The sequence below is a fragment of the Eubalaena glacialis genome, chromosome 3, assembly GCF_028564815.1.
Source record: "Eubalaena glacialis isolate mEubGla1 chromosome 3, mEubGla1.1.hap2.+ XY, whole genome shotgun sequence".
Lineage (NCBI taxonomy): Eukaryota > Metazoa > Chordata > Mammalia > Artiodactyla > Balaenidae > Eubalaena > Eubalaena glacialis.
The window spans coordinates 81,736,378-81,763,738 of record NC_083718.1 but is presented as its reverse complement, the minus strand read 5'-3'; the positions used below and the strand labels follow the sequence as shown (position 1 = coordinate 81,763,738).

General features: G+C 44.1%; 1 protein-coding gene across 2 annotated transcripts in view; it reads right to left on the bottom strand.

Moving 5' to 3' along the window:
* Positions 1–27,361, bottom strand: part of KCNN3 (potassium calcium-activated channel subfamily N member 3) — a 173,951-nt gene that overhangs the window by 56,057 nt on the left and 90,533 nt on the right. For both annotated transcript variants that reach the window (XM_061185950.1, XM_061185949.1), the window contains exon 3: positions 5,343–5,761. In XM_061185950.1, coding sequence (XP_061041933.1) covers positions 5,343–5,761 — 419 coding nt within the window. The remainder of the gene's footprint in view (positions 1–5,342; positions 5,762–27,361) is intronic.

Below are 27,361 nucleotides of genomic sequence, written 5' to 3'. Positions count from 1 at the left end.
TCTGCTCCTTTCTTGGAGCTGAAGCCCCTGGCGGAGGTGGCAGGAGACTGTGGGAAGGAGACGGGGAGGAGGAGGGAACTGTACTTGCTCCCGGCTTCCGGCTGGTGCAGACCTGGGTGTCTGGGACAGAAGCAGAAGAGACTGGAGGAAGGAAGCCTCTTTTTATCTTCCTTATGATGGGAGGAGTGGCTCTGTTTTAATGAGAGAAAGAATGGCCACTCACTGTTTTTCTCCAATTCCAGCAGTCAGGTCTCCAGAATCCATTTTCTCACGAAAATGCCAATATACAGAATTAGATGAACGTTCACACCATCATCACCAAAGACCTGTTGATAGGCTGGAAGGCCTGAGATACTGACATGGCCTGTGAGCAGAACTTGGGGCCTCAGGAGAGAAGAGGCCAAAGGGATTCCAGTCACGAGGGTAGGAGGTCATTTACAAAACTTGGCTCCGGATCACAAGACTCAGCTCACTCTGTCAGTGTCATGGGAGGCCTTGTCGCTCCTCCCAGGGAGATAAACAGCCACATGTGAGCTGGCAGACATCGTTCAGGGCATGCCGGGAAAGCCCCCTTCCCCACCTTGCTGCCTTTAGGCCTGGGGCCCCCAGTGGTCTCTCCACCAGCTCAGCTGCTTGGTGTGTGACAGTGTTTAATGAGGAGGATCCTCGGATGGGCTCTGGGAGGCCTGTGGGAGGCGGGCACGCGGCCAGGAGAATCCCAGAGAATGGCGAGTGCCACACTGTCAGGCCTCGGAACCCATGATGTAATGCTTCGCTGGGGTCCAAGGAAAACAAGGCTGCTGTTGATGCTGCCCTCCCAGCAACCGGGCGCTGCCCTCCCCATAGCAGGCTGTTCTGGGTAATTACTGATTCCCTCTCCCTCCTTGGAAGGAGGAAATGTGAAATACCTTTATTGTCACATAAAAGCCAACCCCAGATATGAGAAATGTCTTTCAAAATGAGTCTTGCTGTAGAGGGATTTCCATAGCAACTTCAGAAGTGTGTGTTCACAGCTAGAGATGCTTCCGGGCTGATGAAACCCACCTGGAATGTGAACAAACCCTGCTCTGCGCATCAGCAGAGGGGAGTTTTTCTAGAGCCTGTCATGCTGCTATGTGACCTTGGGCGAGTCCTTTACCCTCTCTGCCGTCTCAGGTGACAGAATTGTCATTGATCAGGCTGAGAGAGAAAAACGGCATCTTGCCCACATTGGACAGGGCAGGTCCTTCCACCCTGGTCCGAGGCTTCAGTCCTCCAAAGCAGCCCCTGCCTCCAGTTTCTGTCCGGTCTCTGGTTGAATAATTCCTATCTCAGTCTCTGCCAATCTTGCTGATTATTTGACACTGGGGAAGGACAATGCTCATTTAAGCTTGATTCTAAAAGAAATTGCTTGGTCTTTTTAAAAGAAGCACTTTGCCTGATTAGGAAAAATATACTTACTCATAAACGCTTCCACAGTTCCATAGGTCAGATTCCTGGGAAAGAGTCACTGGGACGCTGCGATTTGAGTGCAGGAGGTTTGTTGGGGCTGCTCTCAGGATCAACACCCGTGGGGCCTGAGGGACGTAGGACTGGGGAGAGGGAGGGGTTGAAGTGCCATGTGATCCCTCAGGAGCCCTGGAGCCAGGAAGGCCCTGCAGAGCTGTGAGGTAAAGGGGCTGGGTCTTTAAACTCCTACACTGACAAGTCATTGGATGCTTGCTGCCCTGGGCAGGAGGCTTGATCTTAGCTGAGGCAGCTCCCTTCATCCAGGGCAATTCTGCCACAGCCGACAACCCCAGCTGAGGGAGTGAGAGCCTAGGCCGAGAGGTGGCCCCGGGGTAGGATACCACAGCATCCACTACACTCGGGTATGTTTGAATTTAACATGAAGGCAGCCCTGAAGACAGGGTGATAAAATGGTTAAAAGCACAGACATCAGAGGCAGGCAAAACAGCAAGACTGGGATTTAAGTGTCAGTCTCAGTGGCTTTGAGACGCTCAGATCGGGAAAGTCGCCAGGAGAGTCTAGGCCACAGTTTCCTTGTAAGTGCAGGATTCAGCCTGGGCTGGTGAGACAAACATGAAGTTCAGAGTCAGAAGCAAGTTCAAATTCTGGCTCCATATTTACTGGCTCTGTGACCTCGGGCTAGTTACTTTACATCAGTTTCCTCCGCTCTAAAATGAGGACAGGACTTCCCTGGTGGCGCAGTGGTTAAGAATCCGCCTGCCAATGCAGGGGACACGGGTTCGAGCCCTGGTCTGGGAAGATCCCACATGCCGCAGAACAACGAAGCCCGCGCGCCACAACTACTGAGCCTGCGAGCCACAACTACTGAGCCCGTGTGCCACAACTACTGAGCCCGTGCACCTAGAGCCCGTGCTCCGCAACAAGAGAAGCCCACGCACCACAATGAAGAGCAGCCCCCGCTCTCCGCAACTAGAGAAAGCCCGCGCGCAGCAATGAAGACCCAAGGCAGCCAAAATAAATAAATAAAAAGAGAGTAACTATTTTAAAAAATAAAAAAATAAAATAAAATAAAATGAGGACAATCGCAGTGCCTCTACCACAGGGCTACTGGGAGGGCAAATGGAGATAAGAGTGAAGTATTTCACACAGAACTGGCACAGGGTAAGCTCCCAAAAAACAGGGGCAATGACAACACCCCACATGTTTTAATATATCTCATGTGAGATCTAAGCAGAAGTCTTTTGGTCAAAGGGCCTTTTCACAAGAGAAGGGGAAGCTTTAGGAGAACCTTTGATTTGCTCGTTGCTTCTCTGTGCCTTTGCCTTGGACTTCAGCTGGGCATGTCAGTCATCTCCGTAGACAGAGGCCCATGGTCTGATGGGGGCCAGGTCAACCCAGCCCCAGTGTGGAGGCCATGGAGTGTCATTCAGTGCCAAATAACGTGCAACAGAGTACTTTGCAAACTACACACTTTGAATCACGCTCATCATCCGATAAAAAATCATCACCCAGACTTCTGACAGGTTCAATAAACAATGAAACTCACTTGCTGGTACTTTGTTCCATGTTTGCGCATCTGAAAAATGGGCTAATGATACACGCCAAACAGCGTCGATTTGAGGACATGGATTTCAAACACCTTAAGGGGCTATGAAAATTCAATTATTATTGCTGTTAGAAGACTCAGCTTTGATCAATTAAAAAGGAAAACAGGAAGAGCATAGGTCTACATATAGTAGGAATTGGTTTGTTCTAATTATAAAAAGGCAGCCACAAGATTCCCAAGAGTTATCAAGAGATCTCCGTTATTAGTATTAATGGTCACTATCATTATCACAGTGTACGCTTCACGTACGTTATCTATTTGACTCCAACAACAAATCCTATAAAGTTAGTATTATTATCCTCAGCTTGCAGATGAGAAAACTGAGGCCCAGACTGGCACCATATTGCTCAGCTAAGGGAACTATGAGGAGTCTGGGGTTGGAACCCAAACATATGCTTTCTCCATTGCAGAAAGAGTGTCTGCTTACCAGAGAAGATTCATGAAGCCTGGTGAGGTATGGTCCTACTTAGAGCAGGTGTTATAATGTCAGCTGCTGAGTAATGACGGGGTTCTGAATACGTGGGTATCGTGTGTCCTTCAGGCTTTGTATGTGAGAAATGTCTCCCAGCATGGCACTGGCTCTCAGAGACTGACCCTGCCATGCGCAGGGATCCCTGTCTGGCTGCAGCAGAATGGCCTCTTCATCTGACTGTGTGTCTGCTGGCCAAACATCTGAAAGAACTGTCTGCACACAGAACATTTCAAAATAGGTGGGAAATCTCGTTCAGTGAACCCCTGAGATATTGTTAGACTAACTCTCCTCCAGACTTCTTTTGCTTGTTTTATCTCTCCTGGGACACTGGTACATGGAAGATTTGACAATACAATTTTATGTGATAATGAATGAAGGGTGACTACGGGATCCGAGTAAATTATACAGGACGCTTGACCAGGCCTCCCAGCATACTAAAATTAACCTCTCTCAAGTAAATATCTATCTTCCTTCTATCTCAAGTGATCCTCACTTTAAAATGAGGACACTGAGGCCCAGAGAGGTGAAGTGACTTGCTCAAGGTCTCACGGCTACTTAGGGGCAGAATCCAGGTTTTTAACCTCTGTGTTCAGACTCCACATTTGAAATCAGAGAAAATGAATATCCAGGACAAGCTTGAAAGGGAGAGGAGTCAGTAAGGGCAGCTTGGGGATGGCGGTGGAAGGGGGTAGCCACAGACCTACACTTGAGCCTTGATGATGGCAGTTCTGAGGGGCTGGCATGATGCCTTAGAGCCCCAGATCTCTATTAGGCCATATCCCCCTTCTCTCCTACCAGCCACCAGCCTCCCAAAACAATGTTTCCCAAAGTATGTTCCATCAGTGAGGTGCTTCTCAAACTTTAAGGTGCATACAAATCACCAGTGAACTTGTTAAAATGCAAATGCTATTCAGTAGTTCCAGGGTGAGGCCTGAGATTCTGCAATCTAACAAGTTACCAGTGATGTTGATACTGCTGGTCTGTGGACCAAATTTTTGAGTAGTGAGGCATCCATAGTGATGTACCATGAAAAGCGTAGGTGGGTGAATACTCTTGAGAAAATCTGGACTAAACAAAATTAAACCAGTTTCATTACTGCAGGACTTCTCAGAGCCTTTAAAATGCTAGCGAACAGGGCTTCCCCGGTGGCGCAGTGGTTGAGAATCCACCTGCCAATGCAGGGGACACGGGTTCGAGCCCTGGTCTGGGAAGATCCCACATGCCGCAGAGCAACTAGGCCCGTGAGCCACAACTACTGAGCCTGCGCGTCTGGAGCCTGTGCTCCGCAACAAGAGAGGCCGCGACAGTGAGAGGCCCGCGCACCGCGATGAAGAGTGGCCCCCACTTGCCGCAACTAGAGAAAGCCCTCGCACGGAAACGAAGACCCAACACAGCCAAAAATAAATAATAAATAAATAATAAATAAATTAAAAAAAAAAAAAATGCTAGCGAACATCCTTGATCTCCAAGAGGGAGAGATAATGCAGAAATTGCAGTGTTATATGTGAGAAAGGGGTAATGATATAACCAGAATGCTTTGAGATATACTGGTTTACAAAGAACAGGAAATGAGGATTATATATGCATTTTTCCCAGCTTACCTTGGTTCCAATGTTTCAATGTTGCAGCTCATATTCAGCCCCAACCCGGTCCTCTCCTTTCCCATTTTCTCCTGAGGTGTTTGCGTACATGCCTGTTTCTTCCGTCAGACCACATACATCCGGGCCCCCCTGCTTCTCCTCCCTTCCCCTATCCCAACATAGGCTGTGTGCTCAGAGGCCTCGGTCGAGTGGAGAACCCGACCCGCCGGAATACCTTTCGCAGACGCGGACGGTCCAGGCAGCGATGATCCACAGTGAGATGCTGAACACGAGGAGCACGGTGCCAGGGCAGATGGTCATGAGGGTCTTCATGACGAAGCGCGTGTTGAAGTTGATCTTGTTGAGGGCCCCGATGCTGCGGGACGAGGCGTCGGTGAAGAGCTTGCTGTGCAGTAGCATGACGCGGGCGATCAGGTACAGGCGCAGGAACATCGGGATGGACAGGATGATGTCCACGTCGGCCTCCGCCCGCGAGGGTGTGTAGGAGAAGGCCAGGCGCGCCGTCCAGAAGAACTTGTACTCGCCAGGAATGGGGTGGATGGCGCACACCAGCATCTCCAAGCTGATGTAGAGGATGCGCTCGTAGGTCATGGCTATCCGCCAGTCGTCTGCACCATTGTCGATCACGAAGAGCTGTGGGAGCAGAGAGCCTGTTAGCACAGCCAGGATGGGACCACACAGCGGGGACGAGGGAGGATCCGGCAGCTGATCCGCCTCAGGGCCCTCTCTGGAGGCCTCGCCTGGGTGAAGAGAGCCCTGGACAGGGAGTCAGGAGACCCGGCTAAGACACGTCAATCTCTGGGCCTCCATTTCTGTAAATTGCTTCCCAAGATTCCTTCCAGCTCCAAGGAGCCCCTAAACTGGTTGTTTCATGACTAGGAAGATGAACAGCTCACCTGTATTGAACACAGGTCCCTGGGCCCCTGCCAGGCCCTGAGCTGAGCCCTGAGGGGGATGCGGAGATGAAAAGGCTATGTTTCCAGAGTGAGCCCATAGGGCTGGCAGAGACTCCTCTTCCCACTGGGAGAAAAGTGTCTGCTGGCAGCACTTTGCTCTCAGTCGGTGGTGGGGTGTTAGTGGTGTGGGCCCTGGAGCCAGACTGCCTGGGTCTGGATCCTGATCCCAACACTAACTAGCTCTGTGACCTTCAGCAAGTTATTGAGCCTCTCTGTGCCTCAGTTTCCTCATCTGGGGACAATGATAATAATACCTGCTGCATAGTGGTCGCTATGTGGCTGCAATGGATCAGTACGTACGAAGTGCAGAGAATCCTGTCTAGCACCCAGCTCTGTAAGTATTAGCCATTGTTATTTTTAGCATTATTAATCCATGGGGTCTCTTTCTGTTAATGAGGGTTGGGCTCAGTGATGTCTAAGCTCCCTTCCAGTCCTAACCTTCCTTCCATGAAGATGAGGCTCCCACTGTCGCACCACGAGGACTGGCAAAGCAGCTGAAACAAGCCTTCAGTGAGCACCTGCTATGTGCCCAGCCTGGGCTCAGTGATGGGTTCGCATACTGGGAAGGCCCAGGCTTGTTCTCAAGGAGGTCCCACAGTGAGGGGTCTCCCACACCCAATGACTGTGAAGGGGGCCTCACGTTCTTCCCCTCCGTGGCCCCAGTCTCCACATCTGTGAAATGCGAGGCCTCTGAGGTCTACCTTGGGCATCTGAAGGTTCTGATTCTTAGACGGTGAGGCCTGCAATCAGGGGCCTGTGCTGGGCATGGGGGCCTCCTGGACAGGATGCGCCTCACTTATGAGAGGCGATGGAAGTGTTTATCCTCATGATAATCCTGGGAAGGATTCATGGCCAGAAGGAAATTAGGCTGCGTTAGAAAGAAATTAATGTTGGGGCCAGGGTTGGGTGGAAGAAGTTTGATTTAACCTGGAAATACACCCTCAGCATGGAGGGAGTAACAGAGAGTTTGGGTCAGCGTGGATTGGGCGTGCTGGTTGAAGGCTGAGCTAAGCCTTCCTTGCCCTCACACTTTACCCCACTTCACAGGGAGTTTAGGAACAGAGAGGCCCTTTACTCTGTGTGTCCCACTGTTTCCTCTACGGTTTGGGCCAAAGGAACATTCTGCTGTGTTTTGAAGTTAGTCACCAAGCACCCTTCTCTTCTCCCTCCTTCACTGCCTGCCCTCCAGGCCACCATGCCCACAACCACGGACCCAGGAGAGAAAACTGTGGCACCCATGTCTGGGGCCTCTGAGGGTGAAAAGGGCCCATCAAGGGATCTGTGTCAGGGGACTTCCCTGGTGGTCCAGTGGTTAAGACTTTGCCTTCCAACGCAGTGGGTGCGGGTTCGATCCCTGGTCGGGGAGCTAAGATCCCATGTGCCTCGTGGCCAAAAAACCAAAACATAAAACAGAAGTAATACTGTAACAAATTCATTAAAGACTTTAAAAATGGTCCACATCAAAAAAAATCTTAAAAAAAAAAAAGGATCTGTGTCACGTCTGAGACAAATTCAAGGTGAACCAATCAAGTCACATGACTTGAACAGGGGTCTCCTGCTTGCCTTGCTTTTAGGGTGTGCCTGTGACATTTGTCTGCCGCATGGAGCAAGTGCCAGGCAACTCAGTGGGCTGCCCAGAGGCAAGGGCAGCTGCAAAAGTGCACAGGGAGGGGAGGCAGCCTGTGAGAGCACCTCCCTCACCTTTCTGGACCACAGTTTCCCCTTCCTCCTGCCCTGGGACCTCACACAGCTATAATGGGGTGTAGGAGAGATAATGGGTATGAAGGGCTTCATAAACTACAAAAGATCATTCATTCATTCATTCATTCAACAAACATATGTTGGAGGCCCTCTATTTGCCAGGGGGCTGAGCATTCAGGGTTCAAGGAAACAGCTCTGAGCATGGCCCCCTGTGATGAAGATCATGGAGGGGAACTAGAAGGCTCTATGGGAGCAAGTGGCTGAGGGGCCGACCTCTGCCCAGGCGGCTGTAATTAGGAAGGTGTGCTCCCTGAACAGGAGAGGGTACCCAGCACAACACCAGCCGAGACTCCCCCTCCCTCCTTCCCCAGTGCAGCTGAGCCGGGGGGTTTTCCAGACACAGGTTTCCACCATCAATTAGAGGGACCTAGAGGCTGCTCAAAGGGTTCCCTCTGCTTCTAACTGCTGCTGACAGGCCGAGCCATGGCAACACGACTTGCCTGGCCAGACTCTTCAAATACAAAATGAAAACCATCCACCCTATAAGAAAGAACTGCATCAGGTTACTATAGCAACCGGGTTCATTCTGGGCAGGAACTGAAGTAAAGAGTCACAGGTTCCTTGGATTTCCTGATGGAGAATGAGATTGTACACCATCCAAGTTAAAGGTGAGGCACGTCGGCAGTTCTGCCCAGCTTGACAGGAGGGTGCTGGCCCCGGGGTGGTGTCCCCACCTGCTCCCATGTGCCCCGCTTCTGTTTCAGTTTCCTGGCGCAAGGCTTGGGGTGGGGGGACGACATGGGTAGTGGAGTTGGAGGCTGGCGAGCTAGACTGAAGTCTCACACATCCAGATACTAGCTGTGTGATCTTAGGCAGGTCACACCACTTCTCTGAGCCTATTTTTACATCTCTATCATCAGACTATTAACCTTGACCCTGTCCATCGCACGGGATTAGCATTAGGATCCAATAATACAGGTAAGAGGGAATGTGCTTTACCAACTACAGTTGGACCTCCATATCCATGGCTGAAGAACTGTGGATCCGGAGGGCTGAGGGTCCTACACCATTTTATATAAGGGACTTGGGCATCCTCAGATTTTGGTATCCACAGGGTTTCCTGGAACCAATCCGCTGTGGATACCGAGGGATGACTATACTCTTAAAATGTGAGGGATTATTAATCTGGCTGGCCTGGGAGGCACTCATAAATAGTATGTATGGGGGCCAGTGGGGAGATATTTCAGGTTGCAGATTGAGAGCCTCTGCTAGACAGAGCTCCAGTGCAGGGATCTGTGGATCAGCAGGGTGGGCAGTATGGCCCAGAAGATTCCATTGCTGTCCCATATGAGGATGCCCTTGTGCTTGCTCCCATCTGACCCCTGGAACCACAGTTCTCCAAGTGTAGCCTCACTCAGACTTAGGCAGATAACAGTACCCCACCCTGCCATGTCCTCACTCAGCATCCTATTCATTCCTTACAAATCACAAATTTCATTTACGTATTTATTCATGTTTACTTGGTTTTTGCCTGTCTCCCCCACCCCAGAGCAGTGGTCCTTGACCTGTCTGCACATCAGAATCACTTGGAGAACTTGTTTATAAATACCCACACTTGGACCCCAGACCAAGCCAGTCTGAACCTCTGGGCATGAGGCCCTGGCATTGGGATTTTTCTTAAGCTTCCTTGGGTAAGCCTAAAGTGTAACCTGGATTGAGACCCACCAGTCACAGCTGGAGTGCCAAAGGGACAGGGCCGTGTCCACCTTGTTCCCTGTGGTATCTCCAGTGTCAGCCCAGATCTTAGCATATATAGGTGTTGGGTAAATTCTTGCGTAGTGAATCAATTACTACTGCTTACTGTGTGACCCTGGATGACTAAACTCCCCTCTCTTGGGCTCAGTTTCCTCCTCTGAGGAATGAGGGGATAGGTTGGATGATCCCCGAGGTACCTTCTGCTCTGAAGAGCCCTTATTCCGTGGTCCTGTGCAGACCTCGTGTGTGGTCTCAGGGCACATGAGCTCCCAGGGGACAGGACCCACGCCTGGCTCATCTCACCTCTCCCCAAGGCCTGAGATGCTCCTGGTACACAGTGGGCAGTCAATAGAATTTTAGTGAGTAAAGGGGTGGGTGGGTGAATGACTGTGTCATGTGAAGAAAAGGACAGGTGGCCGGTGGCCAGTTGCCCTTGTTAACCACCCAGAATGGAAACTCCCGTAGAAAACTCATTGCTAAGCCTGTGAGTAATGAAGTACCTGACGATTTATCTTATGCCATGGGAGGGACATCCTCCTATTCCCAGGGGGTGGTCCAATCTGGAATAAAGGGTCACAGGTGATCTCCAAGCCTTAGAAAGTGCTGGAGAAGTGCTAGAGCACTGCTGGACCAGAGTGGGGAGGGTGGCAAAGGACTGTCCTTCCCTCCATTTGGGTCTCAGCCACCCAGGCCTGGTTCTAGAGCAGCCTGACTGGTCACCCTGATGAATTTTGGAAGAGTGCTGAGGTGATGTGGATGGGATCTGGCATGGGGCAGGGGGTGCCAGAGGGCCCTCGGAGGTTCAGGTGGTGGGGTCCGCTCTGAGCTGTCACAGAGTAGAAGCCTCAGAGGCCGGGGGCTGACAAACATGTTTCCTCCTGACCTGGCCTGGGTTTCCCCTGAGTGAGGAAGGAAAGCCACGATCTCCAAACTGCTGTATCTTTCTGCCTCCTTAGCCTCACACAGTGATGCCGCTCATTTGGGGTATGGTCGGCCTGAAGATGGAATGCTTTGGTGCCAGGGCCTGTGGTCACCTGCAAGTCCCACTCTTACCCCAGATAGTGTCCTGAACAGAGCTGGCTCCAGACCTGATCCTCTGCCACTTAACTGGTTCTAAGAGCCTGTGGGATTTTCAGCCTGTCGGTATAATTCCAAGAGCTTTGGGAGGGAGATTTTATGTGAGAGAGCAATTCCAAACTTGCCTTCAAGGAGCTTGTAATTAGAAAGAAAAGAGAACCAACTCAGTCAATTCAACTCAACTCAATTCAATAAAATATTTAGTAAGAACCAACCAATACTTGAAATTTGCTAAGAGAGCAGATCATAAGTGTTCTCAAAAAAAAAAAAAGGTAACGATGTGAGGGGGTAGATGTGTTAATTAACTTGACTGTGGTAATCATTTCACAATGTATACGTATATCAAATCATCACATTGTACACTATACAATTTTATTTGTCGATTATACCTCAATGAAAAAGAACCAACTAGGTGAGAACACTGTGGTGATATAAATATGAATCAGACACATGTCCCATGAATCAGCTCACAATCTCAAGGAGCTCTAGCATAAGAGAGGCATGATAAGGGCCCATCATGGAAAGTTTCTTAGGCAAGATAGGGATTCAGTAGTGCTTGGAAGGCCTGTATCAGACAAACCTGGTGTGGTGCTACCAAAATGCCACCAATTCCTCCAATCCTGTTTGTTTCTTTCTTCACATGTGACTTTGCTTCTTCTCCCAGCAAGAGGTACATACAGTCCATTTCTCAAGAGGTACAGTCCATTTCTCCCTTGAATCTGACCCTGGCCGTGTGCCTTCCTTTGGCCAAAGGGACATTAGAGAATGTGATGTAGCTGAGGTTTGTAGAATGTCAGTGTGATGGGGCTTGCTGTAGACACGTGGCCCCATTTTCCCCATCACCCCAGCCTACAGCCAGCACCAGCTGCCAGGCACGCGAGTGAGGCCATCCTTGACCAGCTGCATGACAGAAGCTCACCCCAGGTGAGACAGCAGAAGAACTACCAAGCTGAGCCTTGCCCTGATTGCTGACCCACACAATCGGGAGCTAAATGATTATTGTTTTAAGTCATTAATTTTGGGGGTGCTTTGTCATGCAACAAAACTAATACATAAACAAATCTAATTCACGCGTTTACTAAGCACGCATATTAGAAGTCAGGTGATTTGCCTGCCATGCCCAACACTTCTCTTTTAACTTCTCATGCCACAGCCCCTAGAAGGAACTTCCACCCCCACCCTCCCACCCCACATAGTTAATCAGACAGGGCTGGCCATTCTATCTCAAGTAACTGGGTAACTGGATGAAGAGGAGATCATGATCAAGGGCCATGCCAGCTTCCCCCAGCCCTGCCCCACCCAGTGGACACATCATTTCATATATCAAAGAATAAATCAAAGCATTTAAAAAATTATTTTGCAAGCAGCTGAGTTATTTTGCATGCAATGTGTTTCTCACAGGCAAGGAAGTCAGCTGGTAGACTGAATCGAGGAGCGAAGGCAAAACAGAATTTATCGGGTGTGAAGAAGAAAAACTGCAGGGACTCTGGGAACAGTGAATCTTGTTGGCAAATTTGGGGGGTAAATTGATCAGCTGGCAGCTAGCAAAAAGGTCAATGTGGGCATTCCATCCTTGAGTGGCCAATTAGAGGTATCAAAGAAAACAGTTCAGTTATTTATGGGTTCTCCAGGAACACTTGAATTTTAGCTGTGGCACATGGGTGTATAACAGGCTCCCTCTCTGTAAAGTCTGCTGGGCTCTTCCATCTGCACCAGTCAGACCAGGTCTGCACGCTTCCCACATTGGAGTTTCTCACAGAGTAATTGTGTGGTTCACCAGCTCACCATGGTGGCCAACTCTGAAGGGCCATCTGGTCACCCCAGGACAGGTCGTTTCACGTGCAATCACTGGAGCCCACCATGCGTTAGCTGCAGGACTGGAAACAGGCTGTCTCAACAGGGAGACAAGGAGAATGTCCCGGAGCCCCCAGTGTCAACCTGACAGAGCAACAACACCAGGGAACCTGCCCTTTTTTTTTTCCCCTTTAGTGTAAATAAATTTGGAGTTGATTAATTGGATTTGCTAGTTTCCCCCTTCTATTTTGAAAGACTTGAGGCCTTTTTGATTCTTTATTTAAGCAATATCTTTCCTTAAAATGTTCTCAGCTATTAGGGGAGATCCTGCTTAGACATTTTCTGACCCATCTGAAAAACTTTCATTCTTGCGCAACTATGAATTTTTTTTAATTAAAGGAGAGAAAATGGAAAAGGCCCTTGTGTTCTCTACTATTCTCTCTCTGTGAGAGAAAAAAATCCAGGGAAAATTTCCATGATTTAAAAAATATATATGCAGAAAAAAAGCAAGAGAAAAAAATTAAAGATATTCTTAAAATCCAGTAATAATATATACATTTCCCCCCCCAAACTCCCTAGAGCATATATTCTGCATGTACACCATTACTATGGGGGTTTCCACAGAAACGACATCAAAAGTCCCGTAATACCTAATTAGGTTTCCCTAAGGACAAGAGCTGATTGCCAGTGATGAAACAAATGTCTGGGTTTGCAGTAATGGTTAACATAAAATTTCCAGTCAGCAAATGCTCCTTGGAACTAGCTGAAGAAAGGGAGGAAGGAAAAGAAGGGAAGGTAGAAGAGAGGTCAGAAAGTAAGGGGGCTGTCAGAAAAGTCTATCATTCTACCACCAACAAGACTCTCAGAGGGCTGGATTCCACGCTAGCCAGCTCTGAGTCTTTCTAAGAAGAAATCCTCCCCTTCTGAAACTGCTGTGACTTACTGGGCCATGTGTAATGTTCTTTGGTGGCTCTTTGGCCTGGCCAGGGTTCTCCTGAGTGCCCCTAGCAGAGTTCATGTGTGGTCTCCTGCAGTGGGCATGAGAACCCATGGGACTCTTGAGCTTGAAGTTTGTTCGGGACTGCCAGAGACCAGTGGTGATCATAAGCCCTTTCTTGTCCCCAGTTCATAGAGAGTAAAAGCTAAGCTATAGCATTTGAGGAAGCCAGTATTTCTCACTCACATAACAAGAATGGTTAACAAGAATAGTGTCTGACCACTGCACCATTGGGGATACAGTGCTCTGCCAATGACCATCTGTGCATGGGCAAGTCCCTTTCCCTCACTGGTCCTCAGATTCTTCCTCTGTAACATAAAGGGTTGGATCCAATTTGTGGTTTTCCATTTTCTCCTAGCTGTGGAGCTCTTTCTTCTAGTGAGATTTTTCACTAAAGTCCAATATAGGAATCAGATAAACTCAGAGCTCTACTGGTTGAAAGGGTAGAAAAGAGCATTCAAAGGCCAATCATGAGAGGGCAGACAGCAGAAGCAAGAAGAACTACACTCCTGCAGCCTGTGGAACAAAAACTACATTCACAGATCGATAGACAATATGAAAAGGCAGAGGGCTATATACAAGATGAAGGAACAAGATAAAACCCCAGAAAAACAACTAAATGAAGTGGAGACAGGCAACCTTCTAGAAAAAGAATTCAGAATAATGATAGTGAAGATGATCCCGGACCTCGGAAAAGAATGGAGGCAAAGATCGAGAAGATGCGAGAAATGTTTAACAAAGACCTAGAAGAATTAAAGAACAAACACCTAGAAGAATTAAAGAACAAACAAACAGAGACGAACAATACAATAACTGAAATGAAAAATACACTAGAAGGAATCAATAGCAGCATAACTGAGGCAGAAGAACGGATAAGTGCCCTGGAAGACACAATGGTGGAATTCATTGCCGCAGAACAGAATAAAAAAAAAAGAATGAAAAGAAATGAAGACAGCCTAACAGATCTCTGGGACAACATTAAACGCAACAACATTCGCATTATAGGGGTCCCAGAAGGAGAAGAGAGAGAGAAAGGACCAGAGAAAATATTTGAAGAGATTATAGTAGAAAACTTCCCTAACATGGGAAAGGAAATAGCCACCCAAGTCCAGGAAGCACAGAGAGTCCCAGGCAGGATAAACCCAAGGAGAAACACTCTGAGACACATAGTAATCAAACTGGCAAAAACTAAAGACAAAGAAAAATTATTGAAAGCAACAAGGGAAAAACGACAAATAACATACAAGGGAACTCCCATAAGGTTAACAGCTGATTTCTCAGCTGAAACTCTACAAGCCGGAAGGGAGTGGCATGATATATTTAAAGTGATGAAAGGGATTAAAGTGATGAAAGGGAAAAACCTACAACCAAGATTTCTCTACCCGGCAAGGATCTCATTCAGATTCGACGGAGAAATCAAAAGCTTTACAGACAAGCAAAAGCTAAGAGAATTCACCACCACCAAACCAGCTCTACAACAAATGCTAATGGAACTTCTCTAAGTGGGAAACACAAGAGAAGAAAAGGACCTACAAAAACAAACCCATAACAATTAAGAAAATGTAATAGGAACATACATATCAATAGTTACCTTAAACATGAAGGGATTAAATGCTCCAACCAAAAGACACAGGCTTGCTGAATGGATACAAAAACAAGACCCAGATTTATGCTGTCTACAAGAGACCCACTTCAGTCCTAGGGACACATACAGACTGAAAGTGAGGGGATGGAAAAAGATATGCCATGCAAATGGAAATCAAAAGAAAGCTGGAGTAGCAATACTCATAGCAGATAAACTAGACTTTAAAATAAAGAATGTTACAAGAGACAAGGAAGGACACTACATAATGATCAAGGGATCAATCCAAGAAGAATATATAACAATTATAAATATATATGCACCCAACATAGGAGCACCTCAATACATAAGTCAACTTCTAACAGCTATAAAAGAGGAAATAGACAGTAACACAATAATAGTGGGGGACTTTAACACCTCACTTACACCAATGGACAGATCATCCAAACAGAAAATTAATAAGGAAACACAAGCTTTAAATGACACAATAAACCAGATAGATTTAATTGATACTTATAAGACATTCCATCCAGAAACAGCAGATTACACTTTCTTCTCAAGTGCTCATGGAACATTCTCCAGGATAGATCACATCTTGGGTCACAAATAAAGCCTCAGTAAATTTAAGAAAACTGAAATCATATCAAGCATCTTTATTGACCACGACGCTGTAAGATTAGAAGTCAATTACAAGGAAAAAAACGAAAAAAACACAACCACATGGAGGCTAAACAATACGTTACTAAATAACCAAGAGATCACTGAAGAAATCAAAGAGGAAATCAAAAAATACCTAGAAACAAATGACAACGAAAACACGACAATCCAAAACCTATGGGATGCAGCAAAAGCAGTTCTATGAGGGAAGTTTATAGCAATACAAGCCTGCCTCAAGAAACAAGAAAAATCTCAAATAAACAGTCTAACCTTACACCTAAAGGAACAACAGAAAGAAGAACAAACAAAACCCAAAGTTAGTAGAAGGAAAGAAATCATAAAGATCAGAGCAGAAATAAATGAAATAGAAACAAAGAAAATAATAGCAAAGATCAATATAACTAAAAGCTGGTTCTTTGAGAAGATAAACAAAATTGATAAACCATTAGCCAAACTCATCAAGAAAAAGAGGGAGAGGACTCAAATCAATAAAATTAGAAACGGAAAAGGAGAAGTTACAACAGACACCACATAAAGCAAAGCATCCTAAGAGACTATTACAAGCAACTCTATGCCAATAAAATGGACAACCTGGAAGAAATAGACAAATTCTTAGAAAGGTATAACCTTCCAAGACTGAACCAGGAAGAAACAGAAAATATGAACAGACAAATAACAAGTAATTAAATTGAAACTGTGATTAAAAATCTTCCAACAAACAAAAGTCCAGGACCAGATGGCTTCACAGGTGAATTCTATCAAACATTTAGAGAAGAGCTAACACCCATCCTTCTCAAACTCTTCCAAAAAACTGCAGAGGAAGGAACACTCCCAAACTCATTCTATGAGGCCACCATCACCCTGATACCAAAACCAGACAAACATACCACAAAAAAAGAAAATTACAGACCAATATCACTGATGAGTATAGATGCAAAAATCCTCAACAAAATACTAGCAAACAGAATCCAACAACACATTAAAAGGATCATACACCATGATCAAGTGGGATTTATCCCAGGGATGCAAGGATTCTTCAATATATGCAAATCAATCAAATTGATACACCATATTAATAAATTGAAGGAGAAAAACCATATGATCATCTCAATAGATGCAGAAAAAGCTTTTGACAAAATTCAACACCCATTTATGATAAAAACTCTCCAGAAAGTGGGCATAGAGGGAAACTACCTCAACATAATAAAGGCCATATATGACAAACCCACAGCAAACATCATTCTCAATGGTGAAAAACTGAAACCATGTCCTCTAAGAACAGAGCAAGGATGTTCACTCTCACCACTATTATTCAACATAGTTTTGGAAGTCCTAGCCTCAGCAATCAGAGAAGAAAAAGAAATAAAAGGAATACAAATTGGAAAAGAAGAAGTAAAACTGTCACTGTTTGCAGATGACATGATACTATACAGAATCCTAAAGATGCCACCAGAAAACTATTAGAGCTAATCAATGAATTTGGTAAAGTTGCAGGATACAAAATTAATGCACAGAAATCTCTTGCATTCCTATACACTAATGATGAAAAATCTGAAAGAGAAATTAAGGAAACACTCCCACTTACCACTGCAACAAAAAGAGTAAAATACCTAGGAATAAACCTACCTAGGGAGACAAAAGACCTGTATGCAGAAAACTATAAGACACTGATGAAAGAAATTAAAGGTGATACAAACAGATGGAGAGATATACCATATTCTTGGATTGGACAAATCAACATTGTGGAAATCACTATACTACCCAAAGCAATCTACAGATTCAGTGCAATCACTATCAAATTACCAATGGCATTTTTTACAGAACCAGAACAAAAAATCTTAAAATTTGTATGGAGACACAAAAGACCCTTAATAGCAAAAGCAGTCTTGAGGGAAAAAAACGGAGCTGGAGGAATCAGGCTCCTGGCCTTCAGACTATACTACAAAGCTACAGTAATCAAGACAATATGGTACTGGCACAAAAACAGAAATATAGATCAATGGAACAGGATAGAAAGCCCAGAGATAAACCCACGCACCTATGGTCAACTAATCTATGACAAAGGAGGCAAAGATATACAATGGAGAAAAGACAGTCTCTTCAATAAGTTGTGCTGGGAAAACTGGACAGCTACATGTAAAAGAATGAAATTAGAACACTCCCTAACACCATACACAAAAATAAACTCAAAATGGATTACAGACCTAAATGTAAGACTGGACACTATAAAACTCTTAGAGGAAAACATAGGAAGAACACTCTTTGACATAAATCACAGCAAGATCTTTTTTGATCCACCTCCTAGAGTAATGGAAACAAAAACAAAAATAAACAAATGGGACCTAATGAAACTTAAAAGCTTTTGCAAAGCAAAGGAAACTACAAACAAGATGAAAAGACAACCCTCAGAACTGGAGAAAATATTTGCAAATGAAGTAACTGACAAAGGATTAATCTCCAAAATTTACAAGCAGCTCATGCAGCTCAATATCAAAAAAAAAAAAAAACAACCCAATCCAAAAATGGGCAGAAGACCTAAATAGACATTTCTCCAAAGAAGATATACAGATTGCCAAAAAACACATGAAAGGATTCTCAACATCACCAGTCATTAGAGAAATGCAAATCAAAACCACAATGAGGTATCACCTCACACCAGTCAGAATGGCCATCATCAAAAAATCTACAAACAGTAAATGCTGGAGAGGGTGTGGAGAAAAGGGAACCCTCTTGCACTGTTGGTGGGAATGTAAATTGATACAGCCACTATGGAGAACAGTATGGAGGCTCCTTAAAAAACTAAAAATAGAACTACCATATGACCCAGCAATCCCACTACTGGGCATACACCCTGAGAAAACCATAATTCAAAAAGACACATGCACCTCAATGTTCATTGCAGCACTATTTACAATAGCCAGGGCATGGAAGAAACCTAAATGCCCATCAACAGACGAATGGATAAATAAGATGTGGTATATATATACAATGGAACATTACTCAGCCATAAAAAGGAACAAAATTGGGTCATTTGTAAAGACGTGGATGGATCTAGAGACTGTCATACAGAGTGAAGTAAGTCAGAAAGAGAAAAACAAATATCATATATTAATGCATATATGTGGAACCTAGAAAAATGGCATAGATGAACTGGTTTGCAGGACAGAAATAGAGACACAGATGTAGAGAACAAACGTATGGACACCAAGGGAGGAAAGTGGCGGGAGTGGGGGTGGTGGTGGGATGAATTGGGAGATTGCGATTGACATGTATACACTAATATGTATAAAATGGATAACTAATAAGAACCTGTTGTATAAAAATAAAATAAAATAAAATTCAAAAAGAAAAAAAAGAAGGCCAACTCATTCACCTCGTCCTCCGCCTAGCTCTCTGTGGTGGCCCATACCCCTCCATAGAACCCTTCAGTTGAAAAACCGTTGGCTGGACCAGTTGGCCTCTAGTTATAATGAGGGATAAGTTGTGGTACTGGAAATCAAGGTGCTTTGGATCTACTTCAAGGGATGCTGGGTGCACGGGCATGGAACTTTTACCAGATCAGTTTGCTCTTTCGTTCTTTCTCTGTCTTTCTCTCTCTCTCTCTCTCTCTCTCTTTCTCTCTTTCTTTCTTTTGTTCTTTCTTTCTGGGTTGAGTCCCTATTATGTGACAGTCACCATGCCAAGCTCTGGGGATACAGCAAGAACAAGTAAACAAGACCTCTATCATCATGGAGCTTACGTTCTAATGGAGAAAAATAGATAAGAAACAGGTAAACCATTTAATTTCAGTACGTGATGTCTGCTGGGAAGAAACAAGAGCAGCCTGGGTAGAAGTTGTGCTGTCTTGGGCAGGCAGTCCAGGCAGGGCTCTCTAAGAACTGAACCTTAGAGTGAAAGGTAAACCCTGCAAAGGTAAGCACTGCAGGCAGAGGGGACAGCACCTGCAAAGCAGGATAGAGCTTGGAGCATTTGAGAAATGAAAGAAAGAAGGCCAATCTAGGAAATAAGTGACGGGTGGTACCAGATGAGGCCAAGAAGGTAGCAGGACCCAGATCACTGGGACCTGGGAAGCCAGGGTAGGAGCAGCTGGAGGGGCAGGGAGACCACAGGCCCACCCCCCTCAGGGCCGAGTCCATGCCATCACCACTTTCTGAAGACAGACTGTACACAGATTGAATACATGTCTGCATTAGTCAGCTTGGGCCACCATAACAAAGTACCACTGACTGGGTGACTTAAGCAACAGAATTTTTCATTTTCTCACAGTTCTGGAGTCTGGAAGTCTGAGATCCAGGTAGTCAGCATGGTCGGGTTCTGGCGAGGACTCTCTTGCTGGCTTGTAGACAGCTGCCTTCTCACTGTGTTCTCACATGGCAGAGAGAGCAAGAGAGACCGAGAGAGATCTCTCTTCTTATAAGGCCACAGTCCTATCAGATTGGGCTACTACTATACCTCATTTAACCTTAATTATCTCCTGAAGACCCTATCTCCAAATATAGTCACATTGGGGATTAGGGCTTCAACATATGGATTTTGAGGGGGACACAATTCAGTTCATCGTAGTGTCCTTATGTGTCCAAATTACCCCAAAGCCCAACTACAGGCCAAACTAAGTGATTCTGCACATACTGTCTCACTGCAACCTCACAACTTTCCTGTAAAGAAGTAATATCATGCCCATTTTGCAGATGGAGAGACTAACCTAGAGAGGTTAAATCGATTGCCCAGGGCCCTGCATTCTACTTTTTTTTTTTAACATCTTTATTGGAGTATAATTGCTTTACAATGGTGTGTTAGTTTCTGTTTTATAACAAAGTGAATCAGCTATACATATACATATATCCCCATATCTCCTCCCTCTTGCGTCTCCCTCTCACCCTCCCTATCCCACCCCTCTAGGTGGTCACAAAGCACCGAGCTGACCTCCCTGTGCTATGCAGCTGCTTCCCACTAGCTATCTATTTTACATTTGTTAGTGTATATAAGTCCATGCCACTCTCTCACTTCATCCCAGCTTACCCTTTCCCCTCCCTGTGTCCTCAAGTCCATTCTCTACATCTGCATCTTTATTCCTGTCCTGCCCCTAGGTTCTTCAAAACCTTTTTTTTTTTTTTTTTTTAAGAAATTCACGTTCTTTATTTATTGATTGATTTATTGATTGATTGATTGCTGTGTTGGGTCTTCGTTTCTGTGCGAGCGCCCTCTCCAGTTGTGGCAAGCGGGGACCACTCTTCATCGCGTTGCGCGGGCCTCTCACTATCGCGGCCTCTCTTGTTGCGGAGCACAGGCTCCAGACGCGCAGGCTCAGCAATTGTGGCTCACGGGCCCAGCTGCTCCGTGGCATGTGGGATCTTCCCAGACCAGGGCTCGAACCCGTGTCCCCTGCATTGGCAGGCAGACTCCCAACCACTGCGCCACCAGGGAAGCCCTTTTTTTTTTTTTTTTTTAGATTCCACATATATGTGTTAGCATATGGTATTTATTTTTCTCTTTCTGACTTACTTCACTCTGTATGACAGTCTCTAGGTCCATCCACCTCACTACAAATAAATCAATTTCATTTCATTTTATGGCTGAGTAATATTTCATTGTATATATGTGCCACACCTTCTTTATCCATTCATCTGTCGATGGACACTTAGGTTGCTTCCATGTCCTGGCTATTGTAAGTAGAGCTGCAATGAATATTGTGGTACATGACTCTTTTTGAATTATGGTTTTCTCAGGGTATATGCCCAGTAGTGGGATTGCTGGGTCGTATGGTAGTTCTATTTTTAGATTTTAAGGAACCTCCATACTGTTCTCCATAGTGGCTGTATCAATTTACATTCCCACCAACAGTGCAAGAGGGTTCCCTTTTCTCCACACCCTCTCCAGCATTTACTGTTTGTAGATTTTTTGATGATGGCCATTCTGACTGGTGTGAGGTGATACCTCATTGTGGTTTTGATTTGCATTTCTCTAATGACTGGTGATGTTGAGAATCCTTTCATGTGTTTGTTGGCAATCTGTATATCTTCTTTGGAGAAATGTCTATTTAGGTCTTCAGCCCATTTTTGGATCGGGTTGTTTTTTTTTTTATATTGAGCTGCATGAGCTGCTTGTAAATTTTGGAGATTAATCCTTTGTCAGTTGCTTCATTTGCAAATATTTTCTCCAGTTCTGAGGGTTGTCTTTTCATCTTGTTTGTAGTTTCCTTTGCTTTGCAAAAGCTTTTAAGTTTCATTAGGTCCCATTTGTTTATTTTTGTTTTTATTTCCATTTCTCTAGGAGGTGGGTCAAAAAGGATCTTGCTGTGATCTATGTCATAGAGTGTTCTGCCTATGTTTTCCTCTAAGAGTTTTATAGTGTCCAGTCTTACATTTAGGTCTGTAATCCATTTTGAGTTTATTTTTGTGTATGGTGTTAGGGAGTGTTCTAATTTCATTCTTTTACATGTAGCTGTCCAGTTTTCCCAGCACCACTTATTGAAGAGGCTTTCTTTTCTCCATTGTATATTCTTGCCTCCTTTATCAAAAATAAGGTGACCATATGTGTGTGGGTTTATCTCTGGGCTTTCTATCCTGTTCCATTGATCTATATTTCTGTTCTTTGTGCCAGTACCATACTGTCTTGATTACTGTAGCTTTGTAGTATAGTCTGAAGTCCAGGAGGCTGATTCCTCCAGCTCCATTTTTCTTTCTCAAGATTGCTTTGTCTATTCGGGGTCTTTTGTGTTTCCATACAAATTGTGAATTTTTTTTGCTCTACTTATGTGAAAAATGTCATTGGTAGTTTGATAGGGATTGCACTGAATCTGTAGATTGCTTTGGGTAGTATAGTCATTTTCACAACGTTGATTCATCCAATCCAAGAACATGGTATATCTCTCCATCTGTTGGTATCATCTTTAATTTCTTTCATCAGTGTCTTATAGTTTTCTGCATATAGGTCTTTTGTCTCCTTAGGTAGGTTTATTCCTAGGTATTTTACTCTTTTTGTTGCAGTGGTAAGTGGGAGTGTTTCCTTAATTTCTCTTTCAGATTTTTCATCATTAGTGTATAGGAATGCAAGAGATTTCTGTGCATTAATTTTGTATCCTGCTACTTTACCAAATTCATTGATTAGCTCTAGTAGTTTTCTGGTAGCATCTTTAGGATTCTCTATGTATAGTATCATGTCATCTGCAAACTGTGACAGCTTTATTTCTTCTTTTCTGATTTGTATTCCTTTTATTTCTTTTTCTCCTCTGATTGCTGTGGCTAAAACTTCCAAAACTATGTTGAATAATAGTGGTGAGAGTGGACAACCTTGTCTTGTTCTTGATCTTAGAGGAAATGGTTTCAGTTTTTCACCATTGAGAATGATGTTGGCTGTGGGTTTGTCATACATGGCCTTTATTACGTTGAGGTAAGTTCCCTCTATGCCTACTTTCTGGCGGGTTTTTATCATAAATGGGTGTTGAATTTTGTCAAAAGCTTTTTCTGCATCTATTGAGATGATCATATGGTTTTTCTCCTTCAATTTGTTAATATGGTGTATCACATTGACTGATTTGCATATATTGAAGAATCCTTGCATTCCTGGGATAATCCCCACTTAATCATGGTGTATGATCCTTTTAATGTGCTGTTGGATTCTGTTTGCTACTATTTTGTTGAGGATTTTTGCATCTATGTTCATCAGTGATATTGGCCTGTAGTTTTCTTTCTTTGTGACATCTTTGTCTGGTTTTGGTATCATGGTGATGATGGCCTCATAGAATGAGTTTGGGAGTATTCCTCCCTCTGCTATATTTTGGAAGAGTTTGAGAAGGATAGGTGTTAGCTCTTCTCTAAATGTTTGATAGAATTCGCCTGTGAAGCCATCTGGTCCTGGGCGTTTGTTTGTTGGAAGATTTTTAATCACAGTCTCAATATCAGTGCTTGTGATTGGTATGTTTATATTTTCTATTTCTTCCTGGTTCAGTTTCGGAAGGTTGTGCTTTTCTAAGAATTTGTCCATTTCTTCCAGGTTGTCCATTTTATTGGCATATAGTTGCTTGTAGTAATCTCTCATGATCCTTTGTATTTCTGCAGTGTCAGTTGTTACTTCTCCTTTTTCATTTCTAATTCTATTGATTTGAGTCTTCTCCCTTTTTTTCTTTACGAGTCTGGCTAATGGTTTATCAATTTTGTTTATCTTCTCAAAGAACCAGCTTTTAGTTTTATTGATCTTTGCTATTGTTTCCTTCATTTCTTTTTCATTTATTTCTGATCTGATCTTTATGATTTCCTTCCTTCTGCTAACTTTGGGGGTTTTTTGTTCTTCTTTCTCTAATTGCTTTAGGTGTAAGTTTAGGTTGTTTATTTGAGATGTTTGTTGTTTCTTGAGGTAGGTTTGTATTGCTATAAACTTCCCTCTTAGAACTGCTTTTGCTGCATCCCATAGGTTTTGTGTCATCGTGTTTTCATTGTCATTTGTTTCTAGGTATTTTTAAATTTCCTCTTTGATTTCTTCAGTGAACTCTTGGTTATTTAGTAGTGTATTGTTTAGCCTCCATGTGTTTGTATTTTTTACAGATTTTTTCCTGTAATTGATATCTAGTCTCCTAGCATTGTGGTGAGAAAAGATACTTGATACGATTAAAATTTTCTTAAATTTACCAAGGCTTGATTTGTGACCCAAGATATGATCTATCCTGGAGAATGTTCCATGAGCAGCACTTGAGAAGAAATTGTATTCTGTTGTTTTTGGATGGAATGTCTTATAAATATCAATTAAGTCCATCTTGTTTATTGTATCATTTAAAGCTTGTGTTTCCTTATTTATTTTCATTTTGGATGATCTGTCCATTGGTGAAAGTGGGGTGTTAAAGTCCCCTACTATGATTGTGTTACTGTCGATTTCCCCTTTTATGGCTGTTAGCATTTGCCTTATGTATTGAGGTGCTCCTATGTTGGATGCGTAAATATTTACAATTGTTATATCGTCTTCTTGGATTGATCCCTTGATCATTATGTAGTGTCCTTCTTTGTCTCTTGTAATAGTATTTATTTTAAAATCTAGTTTGTCTGATATGAGAATTGCTACTCCAGCTTTCTTTTGATTTCCATTTGCATGGAATATCTTCTCACTTTCAGTCTGTATGTGTCCCTAGGTCTGAAGTGGGTCTCTTGTAGACAGCATATATACAGGTCTTGTTTTTGTATCCATTCAGCCAGTCTATGTGTTTTGGTGGGAGCATTTAATCCATTTACATTTAAGGTAATTATCAACATGTGTGTTCCTATTACCATTTTTCTTAATTGTTTTGGGTTTGTTATTGTAGGTCTTTTCCTTCTCTTGTGTTTCCTGCCTAAAGAAGTTCCTTTAGCATTTGCTGTAAAGCTGGTTTGGGGGTGCTGAATTCTCTTAGTTTTTGTTTGTCTGTAAAGGTTTTAATTTCTCTGTCGAATCTGAATGAGATCCTTTCTGGGTAGAGTAATCTTGGTTGTAGGTTTTTCCCTTGCATCAATTTAAATATGTCTTGCCACTCCCTTCTGGCTTGCAGAGTTTCTGCTGAAAGATCAGCTGCTAACCTTATGGGGATTCCCTTGTATGTTATTTGTTGTTCTTCCCTTACTGATTTTAATTTTTTTTCTTTGTATTTAATTTTTGATAGTTTGATTAATATGTGTCTTGGCGTGTTTCTCCTTGATTTATGCTGTATGGGACTCTGTGATCTTCCTGGACTTGACTGGCTATTTCCTTTCCCATAATAGGGAAGTTTTCAACTATAATCTCTTCAAATATTTTCTCAGTCCCTTTCTTTTTCTTTTCTTCTTCTGGGACCCCTATAATTCGAATGTTGCTGCATTTAATGTTGTCCCAAAAGTCTCTAAGACTGTCCTCAATTCTTTTCATTCTTTTTTCTTTATTCTGCTCTGCAGTAGTTAGTTCCACTATTTTATCCTCCAGGTCACTTATCCATTCTTCTGCCTCAGTTATTCTGCTATTGATTCCTTCTAGAGAATTTTTAATTTCATTTATTGTGTTGTTCATCATTGTTTATTTGCTCTTTAGTTCTTCTAGGTCCTTGTTAAACGTTTCTTGTATTTTCTCCATTCTATTTCCAAGATTTTGGATCATCTTTACTATCATTACTCTGAATTCTTTTTCAGGTAGACTGCTTATTTCCTCTTCATTTGTTTGGTCTGGTGGGTTTTTACCTTGCTCCTTCATTTGCTGTGTGTTTCTCTGTCTTCTCATTTTGCTTCACTTACTGTGTTTGGGGTCTCCTTTTCGCAGGCTGCAGGTTCGTAGTTCCTGTTGTTTTTGGTGTCTGCCCCCAGTGGCTAAGGTTGTTTCAGTGGGTTGTGTAGGCTTCCTGGTGGAGGGGACCAGTGCCTGTGTTCTGATGGATGAGGTTGGATCTTGTCTTTCTGGTGGGCAGGACTGTGTCCGGTGGTGTGTTTTGGGGTGTCTGTGACCTTATTATGATTTTAGGCAGCCTCTCTGCTAATGGGTGGGGTTGTGTTCCTGTCTTGCTAGGTGTTTGGCACAGGGTGTCCAGCACTGTAGCTTGCTGGTTGTTGAGTGGAGCTGGGTCTTAGTGTTGAGATGGAGATCTCTGGGAGAGCTTTCACTGTATGATATTATGTGCAGCCGGGAGGTCTCTGGTGGACCAGTGTCCTGAACTCAGTTCTCCCACCTCAGAGGCACAGGCCTGACACCTGGCCAGAGCACCAAGACCCTGTCAGCCACACGGCTCAGAAGAAAAGGGAGAAAGAGAGAAGGAAAGAAAGAAAGAGAGAGAGAGGAAGGGAGGGAGGGAGAGAGGGAGGGAGGGAGGAAGAAAGAAAATAAAAAGAAAGTTATTAAAATAAAAAATAAAAACTATTAAAAATAAAAAAATTAAAAAGTAATAAAAAAAAAAGAAAGAAAAAAGAGAGCAACCAAACCAAAAAACAGATCCACCAATGATAACAAGCACTAAAAACTATACTAAAAAAACAAAACAAAACAAAATGGACAGACAGAACCCTAGGAAAAATGGTAAAAGCAAAGCTGTACAGACAAAATCACACAAAGAAGCATACACGTACACACTCACAAAAAGAGAAAAAGGAAAAGTATATATATATCTTTTGGGAAGTCTGAGGTCTTCTGCCAGCGTTCAGTAGGTGTTCTGTAGGAGTTGTTCCACATGTAGATGTATTTCTGATGTACTTGTGGGGAGGACGTTGACCTCCACGTCTTACTCCTCCGCCACCTTGAAGGTCTCTCAGCCCTGCATTCTATATGCCTTTCACCTGCTGGTCCACCAAGCAGAACCCTCTATGTTGGGGACTAGCCAGTATTGGCTTTAGTTTGTTTTATTCTAAAGAAAACTCAAGCCTACTCTTTATTTTATTTTTTTTAAATCAATTATTTATTATTATTATTATTTTAATTGATTTAACTTATTTATTTTTGGCTGCATTGGGTCTCCGTTGCTGCACACGGGCTCTCTCTAGTTGCAGCCAGCGGGGGCTATTCTTCGTTGCGGTGCACGGGCTTCTCATTGGGGTGTCTTCTCTTGTTGTGGAGCACAAGCACAGGCTCTAGGCACGCAGGCTTCAGTAGTTGTGGCACATGGGCTCGGTAGCTGTGGCTCGCGGGCTCTAGAGCACAGGCTCAGTAGTTGTGGCTCATGGGCTTAGTTGCTCCATGGCACGTGGGATCTTCCCGGACCAGGGCTCGAACCCGTGTCCCCTGCATTGGCAGGTGGATTC